At 44.4% G+C, this 24739-nt stretch overlaps 1 protein-coding gene across 5 annotated transcripts in view; it reads left to right on the top strand.

Moving 5' to 3' along the window:
- The window catches only part of ILRUN (inflammation and lipid regulator with UBA-like and NBR1-like domains), a 154513-nt gene that overhangs the window by 86886 nt on the left and 42888 nt on the right, over window positions 1-24739 (top strand). For 2 of the 5 annotated variants that reach the window (XM_003808541.5, XM_003808542.5), the window contains 2 exons: window positions 3506-3855; window positions 21121-24433. In XM_003808541.5, coding sequence (XP_003808589.1) covers window positions 3506-3855; window positions 21121-21156 — 386 coding nt within the window. In that variant the 3' untranslated portion in view covers window positions 21157-24433. Of the gene's footprint in view, window positions 1-3505; window positions 3856-15794; window positions 24434-24739 lie in introns of those variants that run through there. The other 3 variants (XM_034961890.4, XM_034961891.4, XM_008960607.4) reach the window with 2 other exon arrangements.

The raw sequence follows: 24739 nt of genomic DNA, 5'->3' as shown, positions 1-24739 counted from the left end.
TCTCCCTCAGGCTGCCTGCTATTGGATTGTCCCACTTCATTGGATTGATTTATGAGATTGAGCTTTGAACACAGGTCCTCTGACCCACTATTCCTGGCACTGTCCCAGATTTTCAAGGGAAGTGGCACACTACATGTGCGGTGTTAAGTCAAGAGGTTTAACTTTTATGTTGCTAGTTTACATGGGGATTTATATTTTCTTTTCTTTTTTTTCTTTTTCTTTTTCTTTTTTTTTTTGAGACGGAGTCTTGCTCAGTTGCCCAGGCTGGAGTGCAGTGGCGTGATTTCAGCTCACTGCAAGCTCTGCCTCCCGGGTTCATGCCATTCTCCTGCCTCAGCCTCTTGAGTGGCTGGGACTATAGGAGCCCGCCACCATGCCTGGCTAATTTTTTTTTGTATTTTTAGTAGAGACGGGGTTTCACCCTGTTAGCCAGGATGGTCTCGATCTCCTGACCTCGTGATCCACCTGCCTCGGCCTCCCAAAGTGCTGGGATTACAGGCATGAGCCACCACGCCCGGCCATATTTTCTTTGATGATAAGTGTATCTGGAATGAATGTACATTCCTGTGAGTCATACTAGTGCTGCTGCTGGTGGCTTTAATTTCCTCTTCTTAGAGGAGAAAGAAATTGCTAATTCCAGGAGTGAACAGCAGATGTCACTGCATCTCCACTTACTAGGGCCTGACTCTTAGCTGTTTGGATACAACCAGTTCTTAATACAGCTCCCAAACCTCTTAAGTTTTTATGGTTGTATGATACTTTAAGATTCCCTTTTTTTTTTTTTTTTTGAGATAGGCTCTCACTCTGTCATCCAGGCTGGCTGTTTGGATACAACCAGTTCTTAATACAGCTTCCAAACCTCTAAGTTTTTATGGTTGTATGATACTTTAAGATTCCACCCCACCTTTTTTTTTTTGAGATAGGCTCTTACTCTGTCATCCAGGCTGGAGTGCAGGGGCACGATCTCAGCTCACTACAACCTCCGCCTCCCAGGTTCAAGCAATTCTCCCATCTCAGCCTCCCAAGTAGCCAGGACTACAGGCGTGCACCACCACATCCAGCTAATTTTTGTATTTTTAGTAGAGACAGGGTTTTGCCATGTTGGCCAGGCTAGTCTCGAACTCCTGACCTCAAGTGATCCACCCATCTCGGCCTCCCAAAGTGTTGGGATTACAGGCATGAGCCACCGTGCCCAGCCAGGCTGCCTTCTTTTGATATACAGCCCAAATTAAAAATTTAGAATAAACACAGCCTGAGAGAGTTTTCCTTAGTTTCCTTCACTGCTTGTTTTTAGTGTTTGTTCTAGGATTATATTATCTCTATTTCTAGGTAGCTAACTGATGGAATGCATTTGCCTTTTTCTATCAACCTTTCAACAGTTATTTAGGAGCCTAGACAGTTCTTCGTATTTGTGTTCAGTACGGTTCACACAGTTAAAAGCTTCTTGGCCTTTCTGTATTTTGCTTTTTGAAAACCTTCCAACAGGAATGTACGTGTCACTGTTCTCTGGAGTGAGGTGCTGAACATCAAAGGTTCAGGAACCGCTACTTTCTTTTTTTATTTGAACCCTTAGCTTTGGCACTTGAGCAAATCAAGAGCTGAACTATGACCAAATGTCCTATGGTACATCTATTTAAAAATACATTTATGGTTTAATTGTGGATAGGTGGTAGAGTTTCCCTCTATAGTCTTGTACTGCATAATGATGTTTTGGTCAGTGATGGTGGTCCCATAAAGTTATAATGGAGCTGAAAAATTCCTGTTACCTAGTGACACTGTAGCTTCCATAACATTGTAGTTTGTTTTTTAATGAATTTGGTGTAACTTAACTGCACAGTGTTTATGAAGTCTACATAGTGTTTAGTAATGTCCACATTCACTCACTGACTCACCCAGATCAACTTCCAGGCTTGAAAGCTCCATAGTAAGTTCCCGTGGCAGGTATATCATTTTTTATCTTTCATATCATATATTTTACTATTCTATGTTTAGCTATTTTTTTAAATTTTTTAATTTTTTTTTTGAGATGGAGTCTTGCTGTGTCAACTAGGCTAGAGTGCAGTGGCACAATCTCGGCTTCACCCCCCAGGCTCAAGCAATTCTCCTGCCTCAGCCTCCTGAGTAGCTGGGATTATAGGCACCCGCCACTATGCCCAGCTAGTTTTTTAATTTTCAGTAGAGACGGGGTTTCACTATGTTGGCCAGGCTGGTCTCGAACTTCTGACCTCAAGTGATCTTCCTGCCTCAGCCTCCCAGAGTGTTGGGATTACAGGCATGAGCCACCACCCACGGCTGTAATTTTTTTTTTTTTTTAAAACAGGGTGGTGCTGTGTTGCCTGAGCTGGAGTGCATTGGTGTAATCACAGCTCACTGCAGCCTCTACCTCCTGGGCTCAAGCGATCCTCCCACCTCTGTCCCCCAAGTAGCTGGGACTACAGGCGAGCACCACCACGGCCAGCTAATTTTTAAGTTTTTGGTAGAGACAGAGTCTCCCTGTGTCACCCAGGATGGTCTCAAACTCCTGGTCTGAAGTGATCCTCTTGCCTAGACCTCCCAGAATGCCCAGGATTACAGACATGAAATCTGGCCTGGCCTTAGATACGTTTAGATACACATATACTTACTGTTGTATTACAGTTGCCTACAGTATTCAATAAAGTAACAGTACAGTAACATGCTATAGAGATTTGTAGCCTAAGAGCAATAGGCTATACCATATAGCCTAGGTGTGTAGTAGGCTCTACTATCTAGGTTTGTACACTCTATGATGTTCACACAGTGATAAATTGCCTAATGATACATTTCTCAGAACATATCTTCTTCATTAAGCAATGCATGACTGTATGACAGAAAAGCAAAGCAGGTGTTAAATTGGGTATTTTAGAAAGTCTGAGGCATGCCAAATTCTTGGTGTCTTTTGGTCAAATAGATTGAGAAGATAGCCAGGGTGATAGTATCTTCCATTTTGTCTAGATAAATGCTGGTCCTGGCGTAATTATTAATAGGTCCCTCTTTCACTCTCATTTGTCCTAGTTTGGACAACATATGGTCATTCTAAATTGCCCCCAAAGGGAAGAGCGTTGATAAAGTTGTAATTCTCGTAATTGTAAAATACATGTAAAATAAAGTGAAAAACCACAAAGAGATACCAATTCTAGGAAGAGTAACTTTTGATTTCTATCTATTGATCGTTCTCTGGAATAATGATTTCCAAAGATGACGGTGCATTGGCATCAACTGGTAAGCTTTTTATAAATAGAGTTTCATGGATCTCACCACAGACCTCTGCTGAATTTATACTAGAATTTGAATTTGACATTACCAAAAATGTAGCTATGCATGCAATGCAAATGTACCAGGCAGCTTTGTTAGCAAGCTTTTAAAACTAGCATATAGAAGAATGTTTCATTCTGTGGTTTGGATAATGTTTGGGGTTTTTGGTGGTGGCTATCTTGGGCCTTTAAGGGTAAGCCTGGCATTGAAATGAGTTACCTTTTTGTTTCAGATGTCATCTGGGTGATTCTCAGTGTGGAGGTGGGTGGACTTTTAGGAGTAACGCAGCAGCTGTCATCTTTTGAAACGGAGTTCAACACACAGCCGCATCGTAAGGTAGAAGGAAACTTCAACCCTTTTGCCTCTCCCCAAAAGAACCGACAATCAGATGAAAACAACTTAAAAGACCCTGGGGGCTCCGAGTTCGACTCGATCAGCAAAAACACATGGGCTCCTGCTCCTGACACATGGGCTCCTGCTCCTGACCAAACTGAGCAAGACCAGAATAGACTGTCACAGAACTCTGTAAATCTGTCTCCCAGCAGTCACGCAAACAACTTATCAGTAGTGACTTACAGTAAGGTAGGTGCCCTTGGAGAAGAGAAGGGGTAGGTGGTGGGCCTTGGGACTTGTGATACCCCTTCATGGCAAACCTAGAATCGTAGACTGCCGCTCCCCAGAGGAGGTTCTTTAAGACTGCTCAGCTCTCCTGCCAATAGCAACAATGCAAAAGCTTACCCCTTCTCCCGTTTCCCCAGCCCCATCTTCATGTCCTGTGGATGTTGCTTCATCCACATTTATAATTTACTCCTGTCTCTCTGCTATGGTTTGGGTCTTGAAAGAGTGAAGTTCTTTACCTTTAGTATTTTAAAAAAAGAAACAATGTTGCTCAATTATTTATTCTAAATATTGTTGTTGGGCTTTGCTTTATTTACCCTGTTTGCATGTCTTGTTGATGTCTTTTCAGTCCTTATGGCCCATCGACCTCCTTATCCATGACCCAGAGAGGCCCCAGTGATATTTTGACTTTTCAAATGTGGTGAATAAGTGAGAGTTGTTTGTTGAGTTAACTGTGATTTTAAATATTCTGATTGTTGTGAGGCACTTTTCTAGGTGTTTGATTTCTTGATCTGTTTTCTTCTATGCCAATTGATTAAACAGTGTCTTCCACAGTTTGCTAAGGTGATGATGGTGCCTGGTTGTTGGTTTTGGTTGGTTGAATAAAGCCCTGATGCTGGGAGTTCATTGTTGTAGGTGGTTCAAGTGGTGGAGTCCTGTGAGCATTCCTGTGTATTCTTCTCTGAATAATAATGCTGCATATTAAGCCTAGCATCCTACCCATATTACCACATAAACTGTTAGGTCTGTCCTGGCTTCAATTCATGTTGGCGTTCACCTTAAATTTTAAAAATAAAGTTTATGTTTATTTGAGGGGCAAGTGACTATGTTGTAAGAATGATATTTTTCTGACCAGTAGTTTTATTTTATTTTTACTTTTTATTTGTTCCAAGATGGAGTCTTGCTCTCTCACCCAGGCTGGAGTGTAGTGACACAATCTCGGCTGACTGCAACCTCCACCTCCCGGGCTCAAGAAATTCTCCTACCTCAGCCTCCTGAGTAGCTGGGATTACAGGTGCCCACCACCATGCCTGGCTAATGTTTTGTATTTTTAGTAGAGACAGGGTTTCACTATGTTGGCTAGGCTGGTCTCGAACTCCTGATCTCAAGTGATCCTCCTGCCTTGGCCTCCCGAAGTGCTGGGATTACAGGCGTGAACCACCACGCCCAGCCCTCCTTTTTTTTTTTTGTTTTTGTTTTTGTTTTTGTTTTTGTTTTGGAGATGGAGTTTCGCTCTTCTTGCCCAGGCTGGAGTGCAGTGGCGCAATCTCGGCTCACTGCAACCTCCGCCTCCCGGGTTCAAGTGATTCTCCTGCCTCAGCCTCCGGAGTAGCTGGGATTACAGACATGTGCCACCACGCCCAGCTAATTTTGTATTGTAAGTAGAGATGGGGTTTCACCACGTTGGTCATGCTGGTCTCTAACTCTTGACCTCAGGTGATCCACCCGCCTTGGCCTCCCAAAGTGTTGGGATTACAGGCGTGAGCCACTGTGCCCGGCCTGACCAGTAGTTTAAATGTGGTCTAGATCAAGAGACAAATTAAGAAACCTGGTGATGTGAGTCCTCTTTCACGTGGTCTAGTAGGAAAGACTTCATTCAGTAGTAATAGCATAAATGAAGGATTAGAGTCCTCTTTCACATGGTCTAGTAGGAAAGACTTCATTCAGTAGTAATAGCATAAATGAAGGATTAATTTATTGGTTGATTAGATGTTCATTACAAAGGATTTTGTGGATTCGTGTTAATTGTATAGGATGTAAGAGAAGTAAATTGGCAAGAGAGTAAATTGCCTGTATTTGAGGAAAGACGTTTCACATCTTAACACTCTAATAAAGAAAATATTTTCTTCTAAGCTCCTGTTTCTCTAGTATTTTTTCTTGAATTTAACCCTCCAGAGTCTGTGACTGTTCAGGGTGGTAAATGGGCCAGCCCTGGGCTAAGCATGCTTTGTTAGAATGAGAACTTCAGTCTGTTGGGTTTAATGGGAAGATGAACATTAAGGCAAAACAACCAATTGCTCCTGTGCTTTCTCTAATGGAAGCTGCCTCACCCAACTATGAGCTTTCTGGCTTGGCCATCACTGCAGTTTTAGGAGAGGGCTGCTGTTCTTGGCCAGGGCACTGTACTTGTCTTCCTGAATTGAGAGCCCATTAATTGTTTTCCTCTCCTTTAGGGACTGATGCTTTTTAACCACCTCTGTGATGGTTGCACACAGTCGTCACAGACGGTTGGGAATGGTGGGCTGGTATTTTCTGCCAGCTTTAATTAAGGTCCTACCAGGGGTTGCTTCTTTTGGAAGGGCTGGACTATGGTGAGGTTATTGACTTATTTATTGGAGTTGATGAACTAGTATTAATATGTTATCTAATTTTTTTCCTGGACTTTGTAGGATCATTTAGAAGTAGCATTTGCAAGAACTGTAGAGAAAAGCTTCCCATTAGAGATAATATCCAAAAAGACTGTTGACTATAATGCATTGAAAATGTGAAACTTAGATGCCAAAGAGAAATTGGGGTCTCCTTTTTTTCTTAATCTAAGCAGAATCTTAGAAAGCAATTTATATGAAGCATCGAGCGGGTTGGGTTCCCTGAAGGCATTTCTGGCTAAAGTTGAGTCAGCTCCACTCTAGCTCTTAGGGCTCCTTAGAATAGGGTGTAGGAGGTAGTCATCAGTAAATATTCATACATCTGTGCACTGTTCAGAGCAGTGTACGTCGTACATTAGGAGACTTGAGGAATAAAAGGATCCCTACCCACTAGGAGCCCGCAGTACAGTAGGGGAAATGAAACATGCACAAAGCAATTAGAGAGCAGTTCAGTCAAAATGAAGTATGAATTTGGTCAATAGAGAGCAATACAGTCCAAATATATAATTTGTGTTTTGGGTTTTGTGTTTGTGTGTATGTATTGTTTTTTTGAGATAGAGTCTCACTCTGCCACCCAGACTGGAGTGCAGTGGCACAATCACAGCTCACTGCAGCCTTGACTTCCTGGGCTCAAGCAATCCTCTATCTCAGCCTCCCGGGTAGTTGGGACTACAGGCTCACGGCACTACAGTCGGCTAATTTTTAATTTTTTTTGTAGAGATGGTGTCTCCCTGTGTTGCCCAGGCTGGTCTTGAACTCTTGGGCTCAAGTGATCCTCTTACCTTGGCCTCCCAAAGTGCCGAGATTATAGATGCAAGCCACTGCTCCCAGCCTGTATTGTATGTAATGGCTGGAAGGGTGCAATAAGAGTTAGAGAAGCAGAGATGAAGTGGAGATGGAGTTGAAGGAAAGGGCTTTGCAGAGGATGGGTGAGATTTGGAAAGATGGACAGACAGCAAGGACATGGAGAACAGTTGAAGTGCTAAGGGCAGAGTGAGTAAGGGGCCTGTGGTCGTGAGATATGGGTGATGGACAATGGGAGATAGGTTCAGTTGGTTGCAGTGTGTTTTTTTGACAAGTAGGGATGGAATAATTATACAAATGACACTGAAAAGAATTGGTTATGTGGAGGACATCTGTCATAAATATGAATGGACATCTATCATAAATCTTTGCTAAAGGTGAGCCTTAAATGCAGAGATAATCCTAAACATTTATATTTGGCTTGAGAATATGTAATTTATTTATTTATAAAGGCAGGGCATGCTTGAGGTTCTGAAGTGTATACCTGACAAAGTGATGAGATCGGGTATATATCAGAGTTATTTTTTTTAACTATTTGGATGGGCTAGGCATGCTGCCAAGTACTTTACATGTATCATCTCATTTTTAGATGAGGAAACAAAGATGTAAAGATGATACTTTACATGTATCATCTCATTTTTAGATGAGGAAACAAAAGCTCAGGGGGCTAAGTAACTTGCCTAGTATCACAGGGCCAGTGAGAGGCAGAGCTGGAATTCAAGTCCAGGTGCCACATTACTAAAAGGTGTTTCATGGTAGGTGAACCTGAGCTTTCCCTAGATCCTCCTGTTGGGCTGGAGGTTGTGTTGAGGGAAAGCTTGTATTGAGTTGATGACCAGTAGTATCAAGGTGTGAATGAGGCAGAGTTTAAATAAGATACACAGCCCTTATATAATCTGATCATTGACTATGGCATCTTTCGAAGAGCTCCAGTGTTTGCTGGGTTTTTTAAGTAGTGACTTCTTTTTCTGGTTGATACGAAAAATAAAGTATTTTTACACTCAAAGCACACAAGCCATGTGGTGTTTATAGTAAATTAGCACCCTTTTATTTGTGAATGAGTGGAGAGGAAGAAAGAGACCTCTGGGGCTCTGGAATTGGGAAGTATTTTCAGTTCAGCCCAGGTGCCATTTTGATGTTGTTGTTGTTGTTGTTTGTTTGTTTGTTTTTTGAGACAGGATTCAGGCTCTGTTGCCCAGGCTGGAGTGCAGTGGCACGATCTCGGCTCACCGCAACCTTCGCCTCCTGATTTCAAGCGATTCTCCTGCCTCAGTTTCCTGAGTAGCTGGGATTACAGGCACGCACCACCACGCCCAGCTAAATTTTTGTATTTTTAGTAGAGATAGGGTTTCACCATGTTGGCCAGGCTGGTCTCGAACTCCTGACCTCAAGTGGTCTGCCCACCTCGGCCTCCCAAAGTGCTGGGATTACAGATGTGAGCCACCGTGCCCGGCTCAGTTGCCATCTTTATTGGCTAGGGAGGAGGGGTGCCTAAGGTGCTAGTGTCAGGGATCACTGAGTTGGCAATAGATCTGATTAACTCCAGAGAGATCCCTGCTTGCCATCAAGGCTGGGAAAGAACGTGATGCTCTGGAAGCCTATGACCACAGTTTTAGTAGGCAGGTAGTTTCCTGCTGCCTCCATAGTTACAGTTTAACTTGCTAAGGTTGGTAGGATGAAGGTAAAAGATTGCTTCAGGCACCTGCACTATGAGGGCTGGGTGGATATGTCAACAGAATGGCACATCTGTCAGTGCCAGGAAACAGACACCCTGGAGTCCTTCCCAGCTGTTCTTGAATCGTAAGCTCCCTGAACTCAGTGCTCCGTCCCTGGGGGGAATGCCTGCCCTAGCTGCATCCCACAACGCAAAGGGGCTTCTCCCTGTGGGAGAGCTGTCAGAAGGAGTCAGAAAAGTAAATATATGCTGACTCGCCTCAAAGATTCATAAATCTGGCTCCCTGCTTTTGTTAGAAATTGGCTTGCCTCATTGTCAGCTCAGTTGTGGCTGAACTGTCTGTCCCAGGTGAACAGTGAGATCAAGTACTGGTGAAGGCTAGAAAGTGTTTTAATGATCCCTTTTTATGTGATTAGCTGAAGAGCATCTGACGATCAAGTTAGGGTAGCATAGGTGCTCACTCCGTTGACTCAAGGCTAACCTTGCTGTGAATTCTAGCACTCTGACTCATCTCTGGGGGGCCAGAGTAGCTTCTGTTTGGACAGTGCGAAACTGATGAAAAACAATTCACAGAGATGTGGAAAGAGAAAAAAAAGTCCTGTTAAAGTTACGTATGCCTTTTTCTTATATGCCAGTAATTTTTAAAATTTCCCTGTTTTCTAAGAAGGCCTTTACAGAGCAATAAGACCCCAAATGGTCTGATTCAGGACAGCTGGGAATAAGAGTGTGGCTGGCAGAATCGAAGGGCTGTTCTTTAGGACAGCTACCTGCTTTGCTTTCTTTCACTAAAGGAGTAATGATTTACACTGGGAGCTGAAGAGGACCCCAAATTCACTTATTTTGTTACTTGAAATATGGCTCTTATATTGTGTTTGTTCTTTCTTTAAAAAAAAAGTGTTCGAGGCTGGTATATGCCATATATTCCCACTTTAAACTGGATTACAGTCTGAGCCACTGTTACTACTTCCATCAAATGCTGGTTCAGAAGGAGAAACTTATTATTATCTTTGTGGGGAGGTTCATCCCGCTCCTCCAGAGCCATCCCTGCCAAGTGCCATCTGCTCACGCGCTCGTGCTTGCTGGCTTGCTTTTGTGCTTATTCTCTTCCCCCACCCCCACCCCTTTCCTCTCTTGACAGTCATCCTGTAGAGCATTTTGTATCTGGAGCTAGCAGGAGTCAGTCTGCTTCTGTTACATCAGAAATCAGCTCTTTTTCTCACCTGCTGCTATCTATGTTGACTAAGGCATAGAAGAGTTCTTTTCTCTCCATCCAGGTGAGGGTTTAGAAACAGTAGTGGGGGGGGTACTGGAGGAGGTTTGGAAAAGGCAGATCTTTTGTTCTATGGGCCTGGCTATGTAATGGCTTGTGGATCTATTATCTACTTTGAAATGGCCAAAAAGTTTAACATAATAATAAGGGAAGGGTTTGGGGTGACTTTGTGGAATTGGGACCAACATTTGCCCAGGCAGTTTGACCAGAAGGCAGGTAGTTGGTGTCCTCAACTGGGCTAGTGCTTATGTGAGGCATTAAGAGGGCACCAGTGTAACCTTCCCACTGCCATGAAACCCTAGAGTTGTCTTCATTCTCACATGCAGATCCTCTCCATGAAAGGTTTAAAGATGGTTCAAAGAGAAGCTAGATGGAAAATTGGTGTAACTTGGCCCTCTGGCAAGGAACAGGTAGTGAGAACACACTATTCTCATGCCAATGAAAGAACATTAATCAGAGCTGTAAAACTATCATTGATTGAGCAGTTATGTGCCAGGCACTGTGCTGAGGACTTTTTTAAATTTCATTTTTGTTATTAAAATTTATCAATGTACGTAGTTTAAGGAACCAAGTAGTTCTACCAAGCTTATGACAAAAAACTCCAGTCACCTCCCTGCTTCCCAGCCTCCAGTTTTTATTCCGCAGAGACAGTAGGCTCAGTGCTTGACATGCATTACTTCATGTAGTCCACAAACAGTACCATGATAAAAGTATTGTTATTATCACTCCTTTACAGTTACTGAGACTGGTTCAGTGATTTGCCCAAGGTCATCTACCGGGGTGATAAGACCAGGATACCAACAAAAGCAGTTATTTTTGACTTCTAAGCATGCTGTGTTCTCTTAACATTGCACTGCGTTGCTTCCCAATTGCAGTGTTCAAGTGCACATTTTTGTTAGCTGGGCTGACATCTGTGGGCTTTCTGTAACGTACAGCTACGTTTTAAATGAGGATCAAGGCAATTGTTGACCAAATATTATGTGACTTTTCTACTATTAAACCTCTTCCCCCCACCAGCTATTGCTTTCTCTCTAGCCTCCAAGAAGGGAAAAGATTACCTAGAAACCTTCATAGTCACTTGGGTTTAGGTTTTTGTTGGCATTGAAATTTTCATTAACTCACTCTTGTTATAGCAGCATCTGTACTTTTTGATGTCACACACACAAAAACCAAACCTGTCTATATTCCTTGATAGTGGCCACAAGATACAGTCTCTGGGGTCTTATTTTTCTGGGACAAATTAAAAATCTCCCTTTGAATATACTGAGTATTTTAGAATTAGAACATACGTAGGGGCTGTCCTACAGTTCCTTTAAAATCGAGTTTTGTTTCTGTAAAGCCTATCTGGAGAAAGAATATTTTAGGCAGAGGACAACCAGTACAAGCCCTGAAGTGGAAGTTTGCCTGTTGTGTTCAAGGGATAACAAGGAGGCCAGTGCCTGGAGCAGAGCCACGAGAGAGAGTAGAAGAAGATGAAGTCAGGGGACAGAGACCAGATTGTGGAGCGTTTTGCGGGCCCTTATAAAGCTTTGGGCTTTTGCTCTGAGGGAAAAGGGGAGCCTTAAAAGGTTTTCAATAGAGGGGTGATATATGTGACTTAATGCTATAAAAGGAGCACGCTAGCTCTTGGGTGGTAAATACAGGGCAAGGGTAGGAACAGGAGACCAACAGGGAAGTTAATGCCATCATCCAGGCAAAGAGTAAGAGTGGTTCAGATCAGGTTGGTGGCAGCAGAGGTAAGAGAAGTGGTCCATGTCCGGATCTATATTGTGTAGCTAGAGCTAACAGGATTTGCTAATAGGTTGGAAGGGGATGTAAGAGAGAAGAAAGGATAACACCAGGATTCTTGGCCTGAGCAATTAGAGGGATGGAGCTACCATCAATGGAGAGGGGAAAGGATGCAGTAGAAGTGGGGAGAGAACAGGGTTCCATTTTGGATATGTTGGATATTTATATAAACATCTAAATGGAGGTGTCAAGTGGGCTGTTGCATATCCAAGTTGGATATAGAGTGTAGGAGAGAAGTCTAGGTGGAGATATAAATTTGAGAGTTATGTCACATGGATGGCATCTAATGCTGTAAGACTGAATGTGATTCCCTAAATGATGAGAGGAGGTCAGGGTTTCTTAGCTGACTGATTAAGACTGTTGACATTTTGGGCCAGTTAAGTCTTTTTTTTTAAACAAGGCAAGGGTATATGTGTCTTAGGCATTGTACAGTGGTTAGCAGCATGCCTGGCCTTTTACCCACTACATGCCAATAGTACTGCCCTCCCTCCCCACAGTGTAACAACCAGAAATGTTTCTTGACATGCCAGATGTCTCTTGGGGGGCAAAATTCCCCCACTGGTGAACCTCTGGCATAGTTAGAGGTCCAAGGGCTGAGTTTAACACTATCTGTCTAACATGTAAACCATTTCATACTATCCACAGTACCTTTACTGCTTTTATTCTTATTCTTCATTCACAACACACTTGTGATTTCGTAGTTATAATCCTCGTTTGAAAAAATAGTAGGGAAGTATTATAAGTAACTTGCTCACATTCACACGGCAAATTGAAGGTGGGCTGCAGGCTGGAACCCAGGGATCCAGTTTGAGTCTAATGTTCTAGACCACACTACAGTGAGGTTGCTGGCAAGTGAAGTTTGTTGGCTATTCTCTGAAGGTAGTTTATGCACTTAGTGTCAGGTTGTAGAGACCTCTTCATTCATTTGTGGGAACTGCAAAAGAATGTGTGGCCGGTAAGAAGCAACACAGAGCAACCAAGGGACCTGTCCCAGTTGGCTGGCAGATTAGCACACTGTGTACCAGAAGGGACTTGCCAGGAGACTCTGGGCTTAATATTTTGATGATTCTCTTTTGAAAACCCAGAAGAGCCAGTAAAGTCCTCGCAGCCTTGCTGGTGTTTACATTGGCATGAATGTTGTGTGCATTTTTTAAATAAATTAAGCAAACATAACTATGGGCCTTAGAAAATGTCTTTTGTTGTTTGTAACATTACTATCTGACTGAGAATAAAAAGTATCTCCAGGAACTTTCCTTTTTGTACCTCAGTAGCTTCAAAGCTGTCCAGCTCCATTTTATTTGCTTTGGGCTCTGAGCATTGTTTGAGGTTGTTCTGATGCTGTGCACTCTTGTGGCTGAAGCAGAGCTAATGTTCCCAAGATTGCCAGCATGTTTTATTTTGGTTATAAGGGCCCATTCTCTTCCCCATACTCTGAATTCAGCATTTTAATTTCTGATGAAAGTTCTCAAAGTAGGACTCGTGAAATTTATAGGTTCAAACAGATAAAGTATAATTCAAAAGTGTAAGAATGGCTCCTGGTATAGATGCTCAGGTTTCAAATGACTTGTTCTCAGCTAAGTCTGCTTTAATTGTATACCAGCAGGACCAGAACAAAATGTAAGGTTAAGAACTGTTGTATCTCAGGATAAATGGGAGCTTCCTTAGAGCTGGGATGTTCCCCTGCAAAGGTTTGAGGGTCTTGAACTTTTTGCTGTGATTTCACTGCCTAAGGGCCAGTTAAAGCTGTTTGCTTTACACAGTCAATAATATTGACTGATATTATACAGTCAATAATACTGACTGATATTATTCAGTCAGTAAGTGAGGTCTCCTGGGTGCTCAGCCACTAATCCCTATCTTCAAAGCATTTACTATCTGATAACGTAGATGTGACCAATCCATAGGAAAGAATAAGAGCCAGTAAAGATGAAGTATGTTGAATTCTAGTTGACTTTTAAGTGATAATAGGAATTTGGGGACGGCCAAAGCAATAAGACTTGGAGTAATCAAGAAAGTGATCCCTTGATGGAGGATGGATTCAAACTGAATTGGAGGGAAGAAGAACCACATGCAGGAAGGCTCAGAGGCAACCACAGGCAGGGTGTGTTCACAGGACACTGGCCAGCTTGGCTGCGGTGAGTGAGGTGTGCTTAAAGAGGGTGGGGTGCATTTTGGAGGAAGACCTTTAAAAGCCAAGCAAAGGAGAGTTCACATTTAATATGAAAGGAGAGAGTGCCAGCAATGCTTTTGAGTAGGGGAGTGGCAAGACAAAACCAAATATAGCTGAAAGGAACCAAGAAGGAGAGAGACAACTTACTGTCTTCCCTTAATCCACCAGCCATTATGCAAGCTGATGCCTGTCAATTAATTGTAAGACACACAGGGGAGATGATGGCTTGTAAGGAAAGGGTAGTTGACAGAAAGTTACAGGAGCTTGAATCGAAATTCTGAGAGAAAGCTGGACCAGCAGCCTTATCCTGTGTCCTAGCAGGGTGGCTACCTGACTAGGAACTTGAATAAGCTTCTCTCATGTTGTTGTCCTCCCCAGTGAGACTGTTACTGGTTCTTTCTTCCTCTTTGGAAATCTCCTCTACCCTAGGAGATGACCATGAAAGAGTTCTGTATAACAGCATCCCACTTGGATTCTAGCACACTTGCTGTTACATCAGATCTTTGGAGCTAGAATTCTGAATAACAAATAGCTTTTTTCTGAAATCTTTACTAAAAGGGGAAGTCAGATTCAGCTAGGATCCTCTACCTCCATGTAGAAACTTTGAATAATGTGTTGTCATTCACAGTTATGTTTGAGTTTTATTCTTCATGGTTTTTAAAAAATATGTAAGGGGAGTAGGGGGTGAGTGAAGGCTGTGGGAGTTGCCTTTTGGAATGGGGGACTTTGGATGGACAGGAGGATGGATGACAGGGAGGATGTATGGAGGGAGGAGGGATGGAAGTATGGATGATAGAGGAAGGATGGAGGGATGAATGATGAAGGGTTGGATGAATGGGTGAAGGGAGGATAAATGGGTAGATGAGAAGTTCCTCAACAGGACTGTAGAGGTTAGTTAAGAGCAACAGAAAAACTATTACAGAGGCAGATATAACAAGTTGTTTTTACAGAGCTTTAAAAATACATTCAGCACACTAATAACTGAGTTAAATGTTTTGGCACAATCAGAAGGCCTGGTTGAACTGAGCTTGCCCTGTCATCAGCCCTTGAGTGTAAAAGTAGGGTTTTTTCCTATTCTTTGGCTGGTTCTCACGCTCATTCTCAGCCAGTGCATCAAATACATCTTTGAATTTTGGGAAACTGTCACATGAAAGAGACTTGAACAGGCCAAGTGCGGTGGCTCACACCTGTAATCCCAGCACTTTTGGGAGGCTGAGGTGGGTGGATCACCTGAGGTCAGGAGTTCTAGACCAGCCTGGCCAATGTGGTGAAATCCCATCTCTACTAAAAATACAAAAACTACCCGGGCATGGTGGTGCCTATAGTCCTGGCTACTTGGGAGGCTGAGGCAGGAGAATTGCTTGAACCCAGGAGGTAGAGGTTACAGTGAGTCAAGATCACGCCTCTGCCGGAGAATCGCTTGAACCCAGGAGGTGGAGGTTGCAGTGAGTCGAGATCGCACCTGTGCACTCCAGCCTGGGCGACAGAGCGAGACCAATGTTAAATCATCTTACAGAAGTCCTTCTCTCATGCTGACGGGTCCTGCTGTGCCACCAGCAAGCCTCCCGGAGTAGTCAGAAGGCATTAAGGAAAGGGCCCTGGTTTGCACATTACTGAGAGAGTGCCCATTGCCCTGCTCATTACTCCAGTACAGACTTAATTTTATTTCTAGTTAATGAGAGACTAATGGGTTTGATCAGGGCCTAGTCAGTTTCTGGCCCCTGCCAGCCAGGCCAGGCCTGTGAGCAGGGCCTCACCACACAATGTTTGCAGTACAAATCAGGACAGGACTTAGTACTAAACCCTGTATTCTTCTGTGTTTGCATTCAGTGTACATAAGTGATACAAAAGGAGCACTAGGCGGAAGAAGCACTGACCAGGACTGACCCAGGAAATGAGGAAGAGGAGGGTCCTCATGGTGTTATCCGATAATGCCATCAGTATACACCAAGAGAGCATATTATTTCTCAGCCATACAACAAACTTGCTTGTCTTTTTATTAACCTGTGTGAACCTTCTTATTTATTTAAATCAAATCACAAATAAAAGCAAAATAAAGACAGGTATGTGAAAGTCCTGTGTTGTGGTAATTTATCTAAACAACAAGCTTTCGTATACAGAAAGAGTAATGCAAAAATCTCTCAGTGAGACATCCTTTTTTCATTAGGAATTTCAGCCTTCTTTTTTTTCCTGGAATGTTAAAAAACGGCTGACTCACCAGTCAGTGTATTTCATAATTCATTCATTCATTTTACTGATACCTGAGTCTACTATGTGCAAGGCAGAACTAAGTATCAGGAACAGCTTCTGTCGTCATAGAAGGGCAGCCTACTCTTCTGATAGCACTGCCCTGCCTACTGATGAAAATAGGTGAATACAACCGAAATGGAACGATTGCCTGTTTTTTAGTACTTTGGCATACATTTGATGTTTTCTATCAGTGACAGTTTTTTAGTACTCCTTTTTGGAAAGGTTATTTTGACTTCTGTATAATTTTAGAAAGGACTCTAAGATATTGCAGGTTTACCCTCACATAAGATAAGTGATAACCACATCACTGGCTAGGAATGATTCTTGCTATTCGACAGACACAACTATAAATGATTCTGTAAAACAAATCAGAGAGACAGTTATTTTTAGGTTTGCTTTGAGGACAGGATTATAAGTACTAGATCTTAAATTTTCCTTTTAGGAGATTGATAAGGATGAGACTGAGCTCATCTTTATGTCTGTAAATGTTCTCTAACAATATTTTAGGGCTGAGCACAGTGGCTCATGCCTGTAATTACAGCACTTAGCCAAAGTGGGAAGATGACTTGAGGCCAGGAGTTCAAGACCAGCCTGGGCAACATAGTGAGGACCGCCCCTCCCTTACCCCCCACAACAAAAATTTTTTTTAATTTTAGGAAATTAGCCAGATAATGGCTTGCTTGCAGTCGTTATTATTGCATTGTGGAAATGCAGTTCAGGACTTGGCCCAACTACTGTAATCAATCAGCTGGCCTAAGGCAAAAGTCTCTTCCCCAACACTGGTGAGCAGGAGGCGTTGCTGCCTTAGCTAATGACTGTGGAGCCTCTGCGCTTTAAGGCTTGCCTGCTCTCTAGCCAGGTTGAACTTAGGTCCCCACGCTCATACCTATGATAGCTGGTCAGTGAAAGCTTAGGGAAAGCTGAGGCAAAACAAGCAACACCTCAGCCCCTATGGACCCGAACAGTTTCATATCCCCTAGCAGATGCGGGGCTGTTCAATGTAGCCTTTGGAAACCCATTTCTGTGTAAGTGGTGTATGCCCTGGGCAACTGGCCTTTAGACCTGGAGTCAGATACCAGAGTTTTTTTCTGGGTTTGAGTATTTATACCCTCCGTTAGCATGGATAAATCAGTCTTGCTGCTAGTCCCTATGTGATAGGACATGATTATTCCTAGAGAGGAGTGGCTTTCTGCATCAAGCTCACTGGGTTTTATAATCAGGATGATGGCTTCAATTTTTGCTTGGGTCGGAGTTGAATTCAGGGTTCTGTGGTACCATCTAATGCATATGCCCCTTGATCTGTTTTCCTTATTAGTAGTGGTACAAGTGTAAGAGAAGATATTTCATTGATTCCAGGTTAGCTAAAATATTTGGCATCTGTTTTTACTACAGATAAAAGTTGAAGAGTTGCTAGGCCCCAGAAGAGAGTGAATGTTATCTGTATTGCCAAATCCTACTTTTAGGCTGGGATTGTCGTTGGCTACCAGAACCTGTTACACCAGGTCTTAGAACTCCAGTGGAATCTGAAATGTGGATGGGCCTCCCGGTTTGAAAGTACCTCCATCCAGAAGGTACCACCATGGTCTTCCTGCTTGGCCTACTGCCATAGGACTCCCCAGACAAGCTGTTCTTGGAATCTCTGCCAGGCTTTTCCTCTACAACTGTGTTATGTTGCCTGTGTTCTGTGATCCACATGAGACACCTATGATACTGTGTGTGGGGAGTCTAGATCGTAAAATAGCTTCCAAATAGAGTTGGTGCCCTCTCTCTTCCTTGAAGTGATGGTAATTAATTTGGGGGTAAGAAAAATAGAGCTTGTTCATCAAACTATTTTTCTGTTCCAATTAAACAACAACAACTCTAATATATAGTTCACTGGGTGAAAGAGAATTAGGTAGCTATTTTTCTTCATAAAAGGCATGGAACATCAGTAAATAGAGGATCAACAATAACCATAATCTAAACTAGTTAAATGCCGCACTGAATGGTCTGAAGGCCAGGGCACTCAAAGGAAATCTGAAAATGCACACGTCTTTATTCCTGTTTCTTCCAATTGAATAGAACCTGCTTTATTTATCCGTTAAGTGGGAATATACAACAGCTTTTTGACAAAGTCATAAACTTCCTTCTTCAAGTATTCTAGACAAATCATAAGGCCAGTAGTTGCTTTATAAAGGCCCACATGAAGTGTGCAGAGCTTTGGACTGGAAAGCAGTTAAATTTAGGGTAAAGGGGTAAATATTTCATAGGAAGCAAATGCTGTTTGTTTTTTGAGTTTTCTTTTTTCTTTATTAACTTCATTATTTTTTTCCTAACCCTCAGAACCTGTGACTTTGTTTTAAGAGAGAAGGTCTTACTCTGTCTCGCAGGCTGAAGTGCAGTGGCACAATCATAGCTCACTGCAGCCTCGACCTCCTGGGCTCAAGTGATCCTCTGGCCTCAGCCTCCTGAGTAGCTGGGACTACAGCCATGCGTCGCCATGTCCAACTAATTTAAAAAAAAAATTTGCGTGTGGAGATGGAGTCACACTGTGTTACCCATACTGATCTCCCAACTCCTCACCTCAAGCAGTTCTCCCGCCTGGGCCTCCCAAAGTGCTGGGATTATAGACATAAGCGACCGTACCTAGCCAGGTTTTCTTTTTGCTGTGCATTTTTTTTTCCTGCACAGAGACCTTTGAGCATTGTATTGGTTCTAAACCTTAAGGGAATTAAAGTTTTTGTTGCTTTCCTTGGGTAGTTGTAGATGAATGATTGTTGTTGGGAACTGCTGAGTCAGGGCAGCTTGTTTTAAGCTGCTTTACGTTCTATTAGGTTGGTGTAAAAGTTAACTGCATTTTTTGCCATTAAAAGTAATGGCAAAGGCCAGGCGCAGTGGCTCACGCCTGTAATCCCAGCATTTGACTCTGTCTTGAAAAAAATAAAAATAAAAAATAAAAATAAAAATAATGGCAAAAACTGCAATTACTTTTGCGTGAACTTGATACCTCTGATGTATGGGACCTCCCTACCAGGACTTGCAAAATGGAATCTGAGAGCCCTTTGCTGCCCCAGTGCACACTTGCTTGAGTGGGTGGATGCTGTGGCTGCTGAGATGGTTCATAGCTCGTCTGCTAGAGGCGTGGTTGGCTCGGGCTGACAGCCATGTGGCATTTTGGCAAATGCCAGTTGCTTCCCTCACCAGTGCTGCTCCCTTAATCAGGTTGCCTCACCTGTCTGAGCTTGGAGACCATGCTTGTCTCCTTGGATCTTTGTGAGGGCTAAAGAGAACATGTTAGGTGCTACTGCAGCATCTGGCACGTAGTGGATGCCCCATTGGTATTGGCCTGTCCATTCCCCAAATCATCTCCTGAGGATTTTTTGTTTAGTTTAGTGATACGACCAAGCAGCTAGAGATGTCTTTCTGGTTTTGGGAGGCTTTATATGGAAAAACAAAAAGCAGGGACTGGGGAGGAAGCACACGTCATGGTCCAGCGTGTTCGTGGTTTGTGTAGCTGCTTTTGATGTTGGCACATCTTGGTGTGTCTTTCTTATAAGGGGAAGCAAGACTGTGAAGCTTCTTCCACTCAGCCAAGCAGCATAGAAAGTGCCTTTGGCAAGTTGGAATAAACCTTATCATGTGGCAAGGGAGAGCTAGCGTGGGAAGAAGGAATACTGCAGTCCATCAAATTTGGATTTGAATCTTGGCTCTGCCTCTTACCACGTGATTTTTTTAAAAAGCTTGAGACAGGATTGGCCAGGCGCGGTGGCTCACACCTGTAATCCCAGCACTTTGGGAAGCCGAGACGGGCGGATCACGAGGTCAGGAGATCGAGACCATCCTGGCTAACATGATGAAACCCCGTCTCTACTAAAATTAGCCGGGCGTGTTGGCGGGCGCCTGTAGTGCCAGCTACTTGGGAGGCTGAGGCAGGAGAATGGCGTGAACCTGGTAGGCGGAGCTTGCAGTGAACTGAGATTGTGCCACTGCACTGCAGCCTGGGCGACAGGGGGAAACTCCATCTCCAAAAAAAAAAAAAATTGAGACAGGATTTCGCTCTGTTGCCCAGCCTGGAGTGGTGCAGTGGCGTAATCACGACTTATTGCAGCTTCGACCTTCCAGGTTCAAGTGATCGTCCCACCTCAGCCTCCCAAGTAGCTGGGATCATAGACGTGTGCCACCATGCCTGGCTAATTTTTTAAAAAATTTTTTATAGGGGTGGGTTCTGACTATGTTGTCCAGGCTAGTCTCGAGCTCCTGGGGTCAAGTGATCCTCCTTCCTTGGCCTTATGCGGTCCTGGGATTACAGGCGTGAGCCACCACACTTGGCCTAACCACGTGACCTTGAACAAGTCTTATTCTCTGCAGTAAAATGGGTGTCAGTGAAATAGGTGTTATAATACTCACCTGGCTTTTAGGGAAGAGGTGAGAATTAAAGGCAATGTAGGATAAGCCCCTAGTACTGTGCCTGGGACCTAGGTGCTAAGTAAATAGTTGCTATTTCTGTGTTTTTGCTGATATATGTGTTGTTAGCTAGCAGTAGCCTTACATCTGAAGTTAAGGTGCATAGAATGGCATATAAGGATCTTTAGCAGAGTGGTTGAGACATTTTTGTCAAGAAGGAAATAGGAAAGCTTTGTGACCTGGGTGGAGGAAGGTTGGCATTGACTGATCTACCATCTGAAAGATGGGGGAGTTATCTCTACCCTCCCCTCTCTTTGGATGATGTGATTCAGTGAGAAACTTAGCAACTTGAAATGTACTGATCTTTGGCCTGCCGAGGTTTTGTATGGCAAAGACCCTCAGGCCTTGTCTGTGGATTGGGGCTTCCTTGTGACTCACTGGGAACCATAGATCTTGCACTTGGTTTGGTTGTCAAGTTGCACTGCTATGTGTACCATCACTGACTATCTTCACTCTCTTCCAGGGGCTCCATGGGCCTTACCCCTTCGGCCAGTCTTAAACGGGTGTCAGCAAGAAGAAAAATTAACAAAAGACAGAAGGCCTGACTTTGGGGGGTTAGGGCAAGGGGTTCCTCTGGATTGCAGACCACATCGCACAGACCCCTGGCTCTGACCCCCTCTCATCCCGGAAGAAGAGGAAGAAGCAGAACAGACTAGTTTTGAGTAAACTCAGTATGCATGTGTGAATGCTGAATCACAGGAATGGTGTTGAGGCTACCAAGAAGAAATCCATGCAGCCACTTTGGGTTTTGTTATAGGCATCAGTCTAACAAGTCATTAGGTCACTCGGGAAGGGGGAAAAAGTTTAAAATGGGGGGAAAAAAGCCATCTTTTTAAACAAAAATTATTTTGCCTACAGAAAGGTTGTAGTTTTGAGCACATGTTAATTTTTTTCCCTCTTTCCCCACTTTTATTTTTTTAAATAAGGGATAACATATTCTTTATAGAATAGTGCTTGTTCTGGAAGAGATTCAGGTGAAAAGTTGGCGTGGCATGTTTGAGGACTCTGCGGATCAGTGCTTCAGGAGTACATCTGCCCTGCCACATGACTCCAGAAGTCTCTAACCCCATTTGTTTTTAATGGCATCAGCCAATGAGTTATCACCCTTTTCCTCCTCTTTTCTCTTTAATCTTCTGTTGATTTACACCTTTGACATTTGTATTCGTCAACCCTGTGGCTTGTTAGCATCAGAACCTCTCTGAAGACCAAACTTCCCTGTGTGGCCAGCAGAGGAAGCCTTGAGGATAGATCTCGGGTGACGTGGGATTTTCTAAGCCTGAGAGGTGTCCCTCTGCACACCCTTGTAACAATTAAAATTGCTTTTCTTCCATGTTTCTCTTGGCAGAGAGAAATGCCATCATGCTTACTGCTCTTTTGGATTCTTCATGCAGTGGCTTCCCATTTGCTCTGGGAACAGTGCCTCTGTGCTGGTTATATGTATGCACCACGTGTGCACACACGGGTGTCGGTGCAACTCACCAGCAGGTGTGCAGTAGGCAAGCTTGAAGGTGGCCCATGCTTCTCTGTTGTCACACAACACCTTTCCCTGTTTCTCTTCAGTTGTCCTCTGATATTTTCACAGCCTGTTAGTGGCGGCTGATCTGTAGAGGTATGAAAATACAGCCCCAAAGGGGGAATTTGTCATGGGGAAGGGCCAGCCACTGACTACTTGATCTTGGAGACCACATTTAGATGGAAATGAGAGGACCTCCACAGCCCCGCCTCCCTGCCAGGATGCTAGATTATTGGCTGGGAGGTGGGCAAGTGGCAGCCCAGCTGAAGCAAGAGGCTGATTGACTGGCTGCTCACTCAGGCAGGTGGCCTGCCCTGGCATCCTGTAGATTCTGAGCAGGTTGAGATGTGGATATCTCCATGGGAAGCTTGAACCAGGCTAGAACAGCTGTCTGCCAAAGATACAAGAATATGCAAAGTCCCTCTTACCCCCCTCCTTCCCTCAAGTCTTAGTTGGTTTGAGAGCCAGGGATATGGATCCAGGGTGCTGTTGCAGGGTCACCTGCCTGTTACCACACCCCCATCCAGCTGGGTGGTGGGTGAGGGTGTGAAACAGGCAGGGAGACCAGGTAATGAGTGGCTGCAAGGAGTCATATAGCCTGGGTGTGGGTGAGGGTCTGCCTGCCTGTTTCTGTCTGGGTGTCTGAGTTCCAAAAAATGTGTGTTGTTTGTTCCTCCTCATCCTCTTCTGAGACTGTTGTTTTTTTAGAGCTTGATTGTGGGAGAAAAGCTTGTGTGAAATTCCCTCTTCACCTCCCCACCCCCCCAAAAATAAAAGGGGGCATAAACTTTATTCCACTGGAGAAGCCCTGGGGGTGGCTGGAGCCAGCCTGCTGAGAAGCATGGTGCAGCTGGGTCTGGGACTTCACTAGAGCTTACTCTGGAGCACCTATTTTCTGTGCACATGGGAGTGCTCCACTCCCTAGCAGAGCAGAGGGAAGTCTCTGCCAGGTACCCACGCCACAGGCCTCAGGATGGCTTTTTGTCTGAGGGCCTCATTAGGCCCAGACTGCTGCTGCTGGTACCAGTCTCCTGAGACACTGCCTCCCTGGAGCCCATGCATGCCCAGCTGTTCTTACTGCTTAGTAGCCTTGAAGCAGCACATCTCCGCTGTCCCTGGCAGGATTGTGGGAGGCTTCACAACCCCTGCTTTCCTCACTTCCTCTTCTGCCCAACACTGGGTGCCCCTTCCCAGTTTCCCAGCAGGGGCTTCATGGGCCACCGTCAGTGGGTCTGGGCCTGCCAGAGTCGTCTTGCTCTTCCTCTTGCTTCTAGGCAACCACACTTGGCAAGTTAAATGTCCCAAGCACCTTGTCTCCCTTCCCAAGAACAAACCATTTCTGTGCACATCCTTGGAGGCGAGGTGAGCTCCTTGCAGAGGGCCAGAGTAAGTGCAAGTCATGGAGTGCAGGCAGAGGGGTCCATGGCTTCCCCAGCCCAGGGAGGGTATCAGTATCATTCATTCTCTCTCCCCTCACTGGTATGGGTTCAGAGCAATGCCTAGGGCCCCTCTCTGCTCCCCTGCCTAGTGGGGTGGTAGTGGCTACCTCTCAGCCCCAGTAGTCCCTGCTCCTCTTAGAATCTTCACCAAGTGGCAGGCCACCTCTGGGCAGGACCACCTGCGTCTGGCACCCAGGAGGTGAGGCAGACACCATGGTTAGGTGATAGGGTCTGAACCCAGTTGGGGAGACAGAGGGGTTCAGACTTGGGAAGAATCTGTCAGTGTGCATGGAGTGAGGTGTGTGTGTGTGGATGGATGTGCACGTGTGCATGCCTTTTTTCTTTTTGCCATGAGGACAGTTGAATTTGGGGCATTTTTCTACAAGAAGCAGTCAGCCTTCTCTCCCCCATAAGGACTGGCTGTAACCTTAAGCCCATCAAAGTTACTTCCAGCCTGGAGAGAACCTCACCAAACAGCTGGTGTGGCCTGAGGGTGGCCATGGTGGGAAATGGGCATGAGAATAAATACCTCCCCAAATTCAATCTGAGCCCAGCAGGAGAGGATGGTAGGGTTGCCAGGGCTCAGAAGTGCAAGCTGATTACTCACCCCACCCCGCCTCGCCGCACCTTTCCTTTGTTTCCTTGGGTGAATGCAGGAGCAGCAGTGGCTGCCCTTCCCACCTGGACAGTGGTGTGTGTAGAAAGCCAGCTGGATGTTTGTGGTGGGGCCTCATGGTGCCTAGGAGGAGATAAAGATGAGGAGGTTTTTCCTTATTGTATAAATGAATATTTGTATGATTAAATTAACACACACACCAAAAAAAGCTGTTTTCATATGTGTTGGTGAGTTTTATTGCACCCTCAAGCCTCCTGTAAACTTGTGTGGCCCCATAATGGCTCTGTGATGTGTACTGTTTGGTCTCTGGGCCTTTCCCTTTTGCAGATGGGAAAACTGAGACCCTGAGGTTCATTATATGTTTGGGAAATTAGTCCTGGGTTTATAATGGGGTCTCCTGCCCTTTCTGGTGCCCAGTGACCAGGAAGGTAAGGAAACTGCCTCCAAATGACCTGTATCTCCAGCACAAAGAAAATCAGCCAAGTTAGCTGATCAGCCAGCAAGCATTGTTTGG

Source organism: Pan paniscus, chromosome 5 (genome assembly GCF_029289425.2).
Source record: "Pan paniscus chromosome 5, NHGRI_mPanPan1-v2.0_pri, whole genome shotgun sequence".
In the NCBI taxonomy this organism is placed as follows: Eukaryota; Metazoa; Chordata; class Mammalia; order Primates; family Hominidae; genus Pan; species Pan paniscus.
This window is presented reverse-complemented; position numbering and strand designations above follow the sequence as displayed.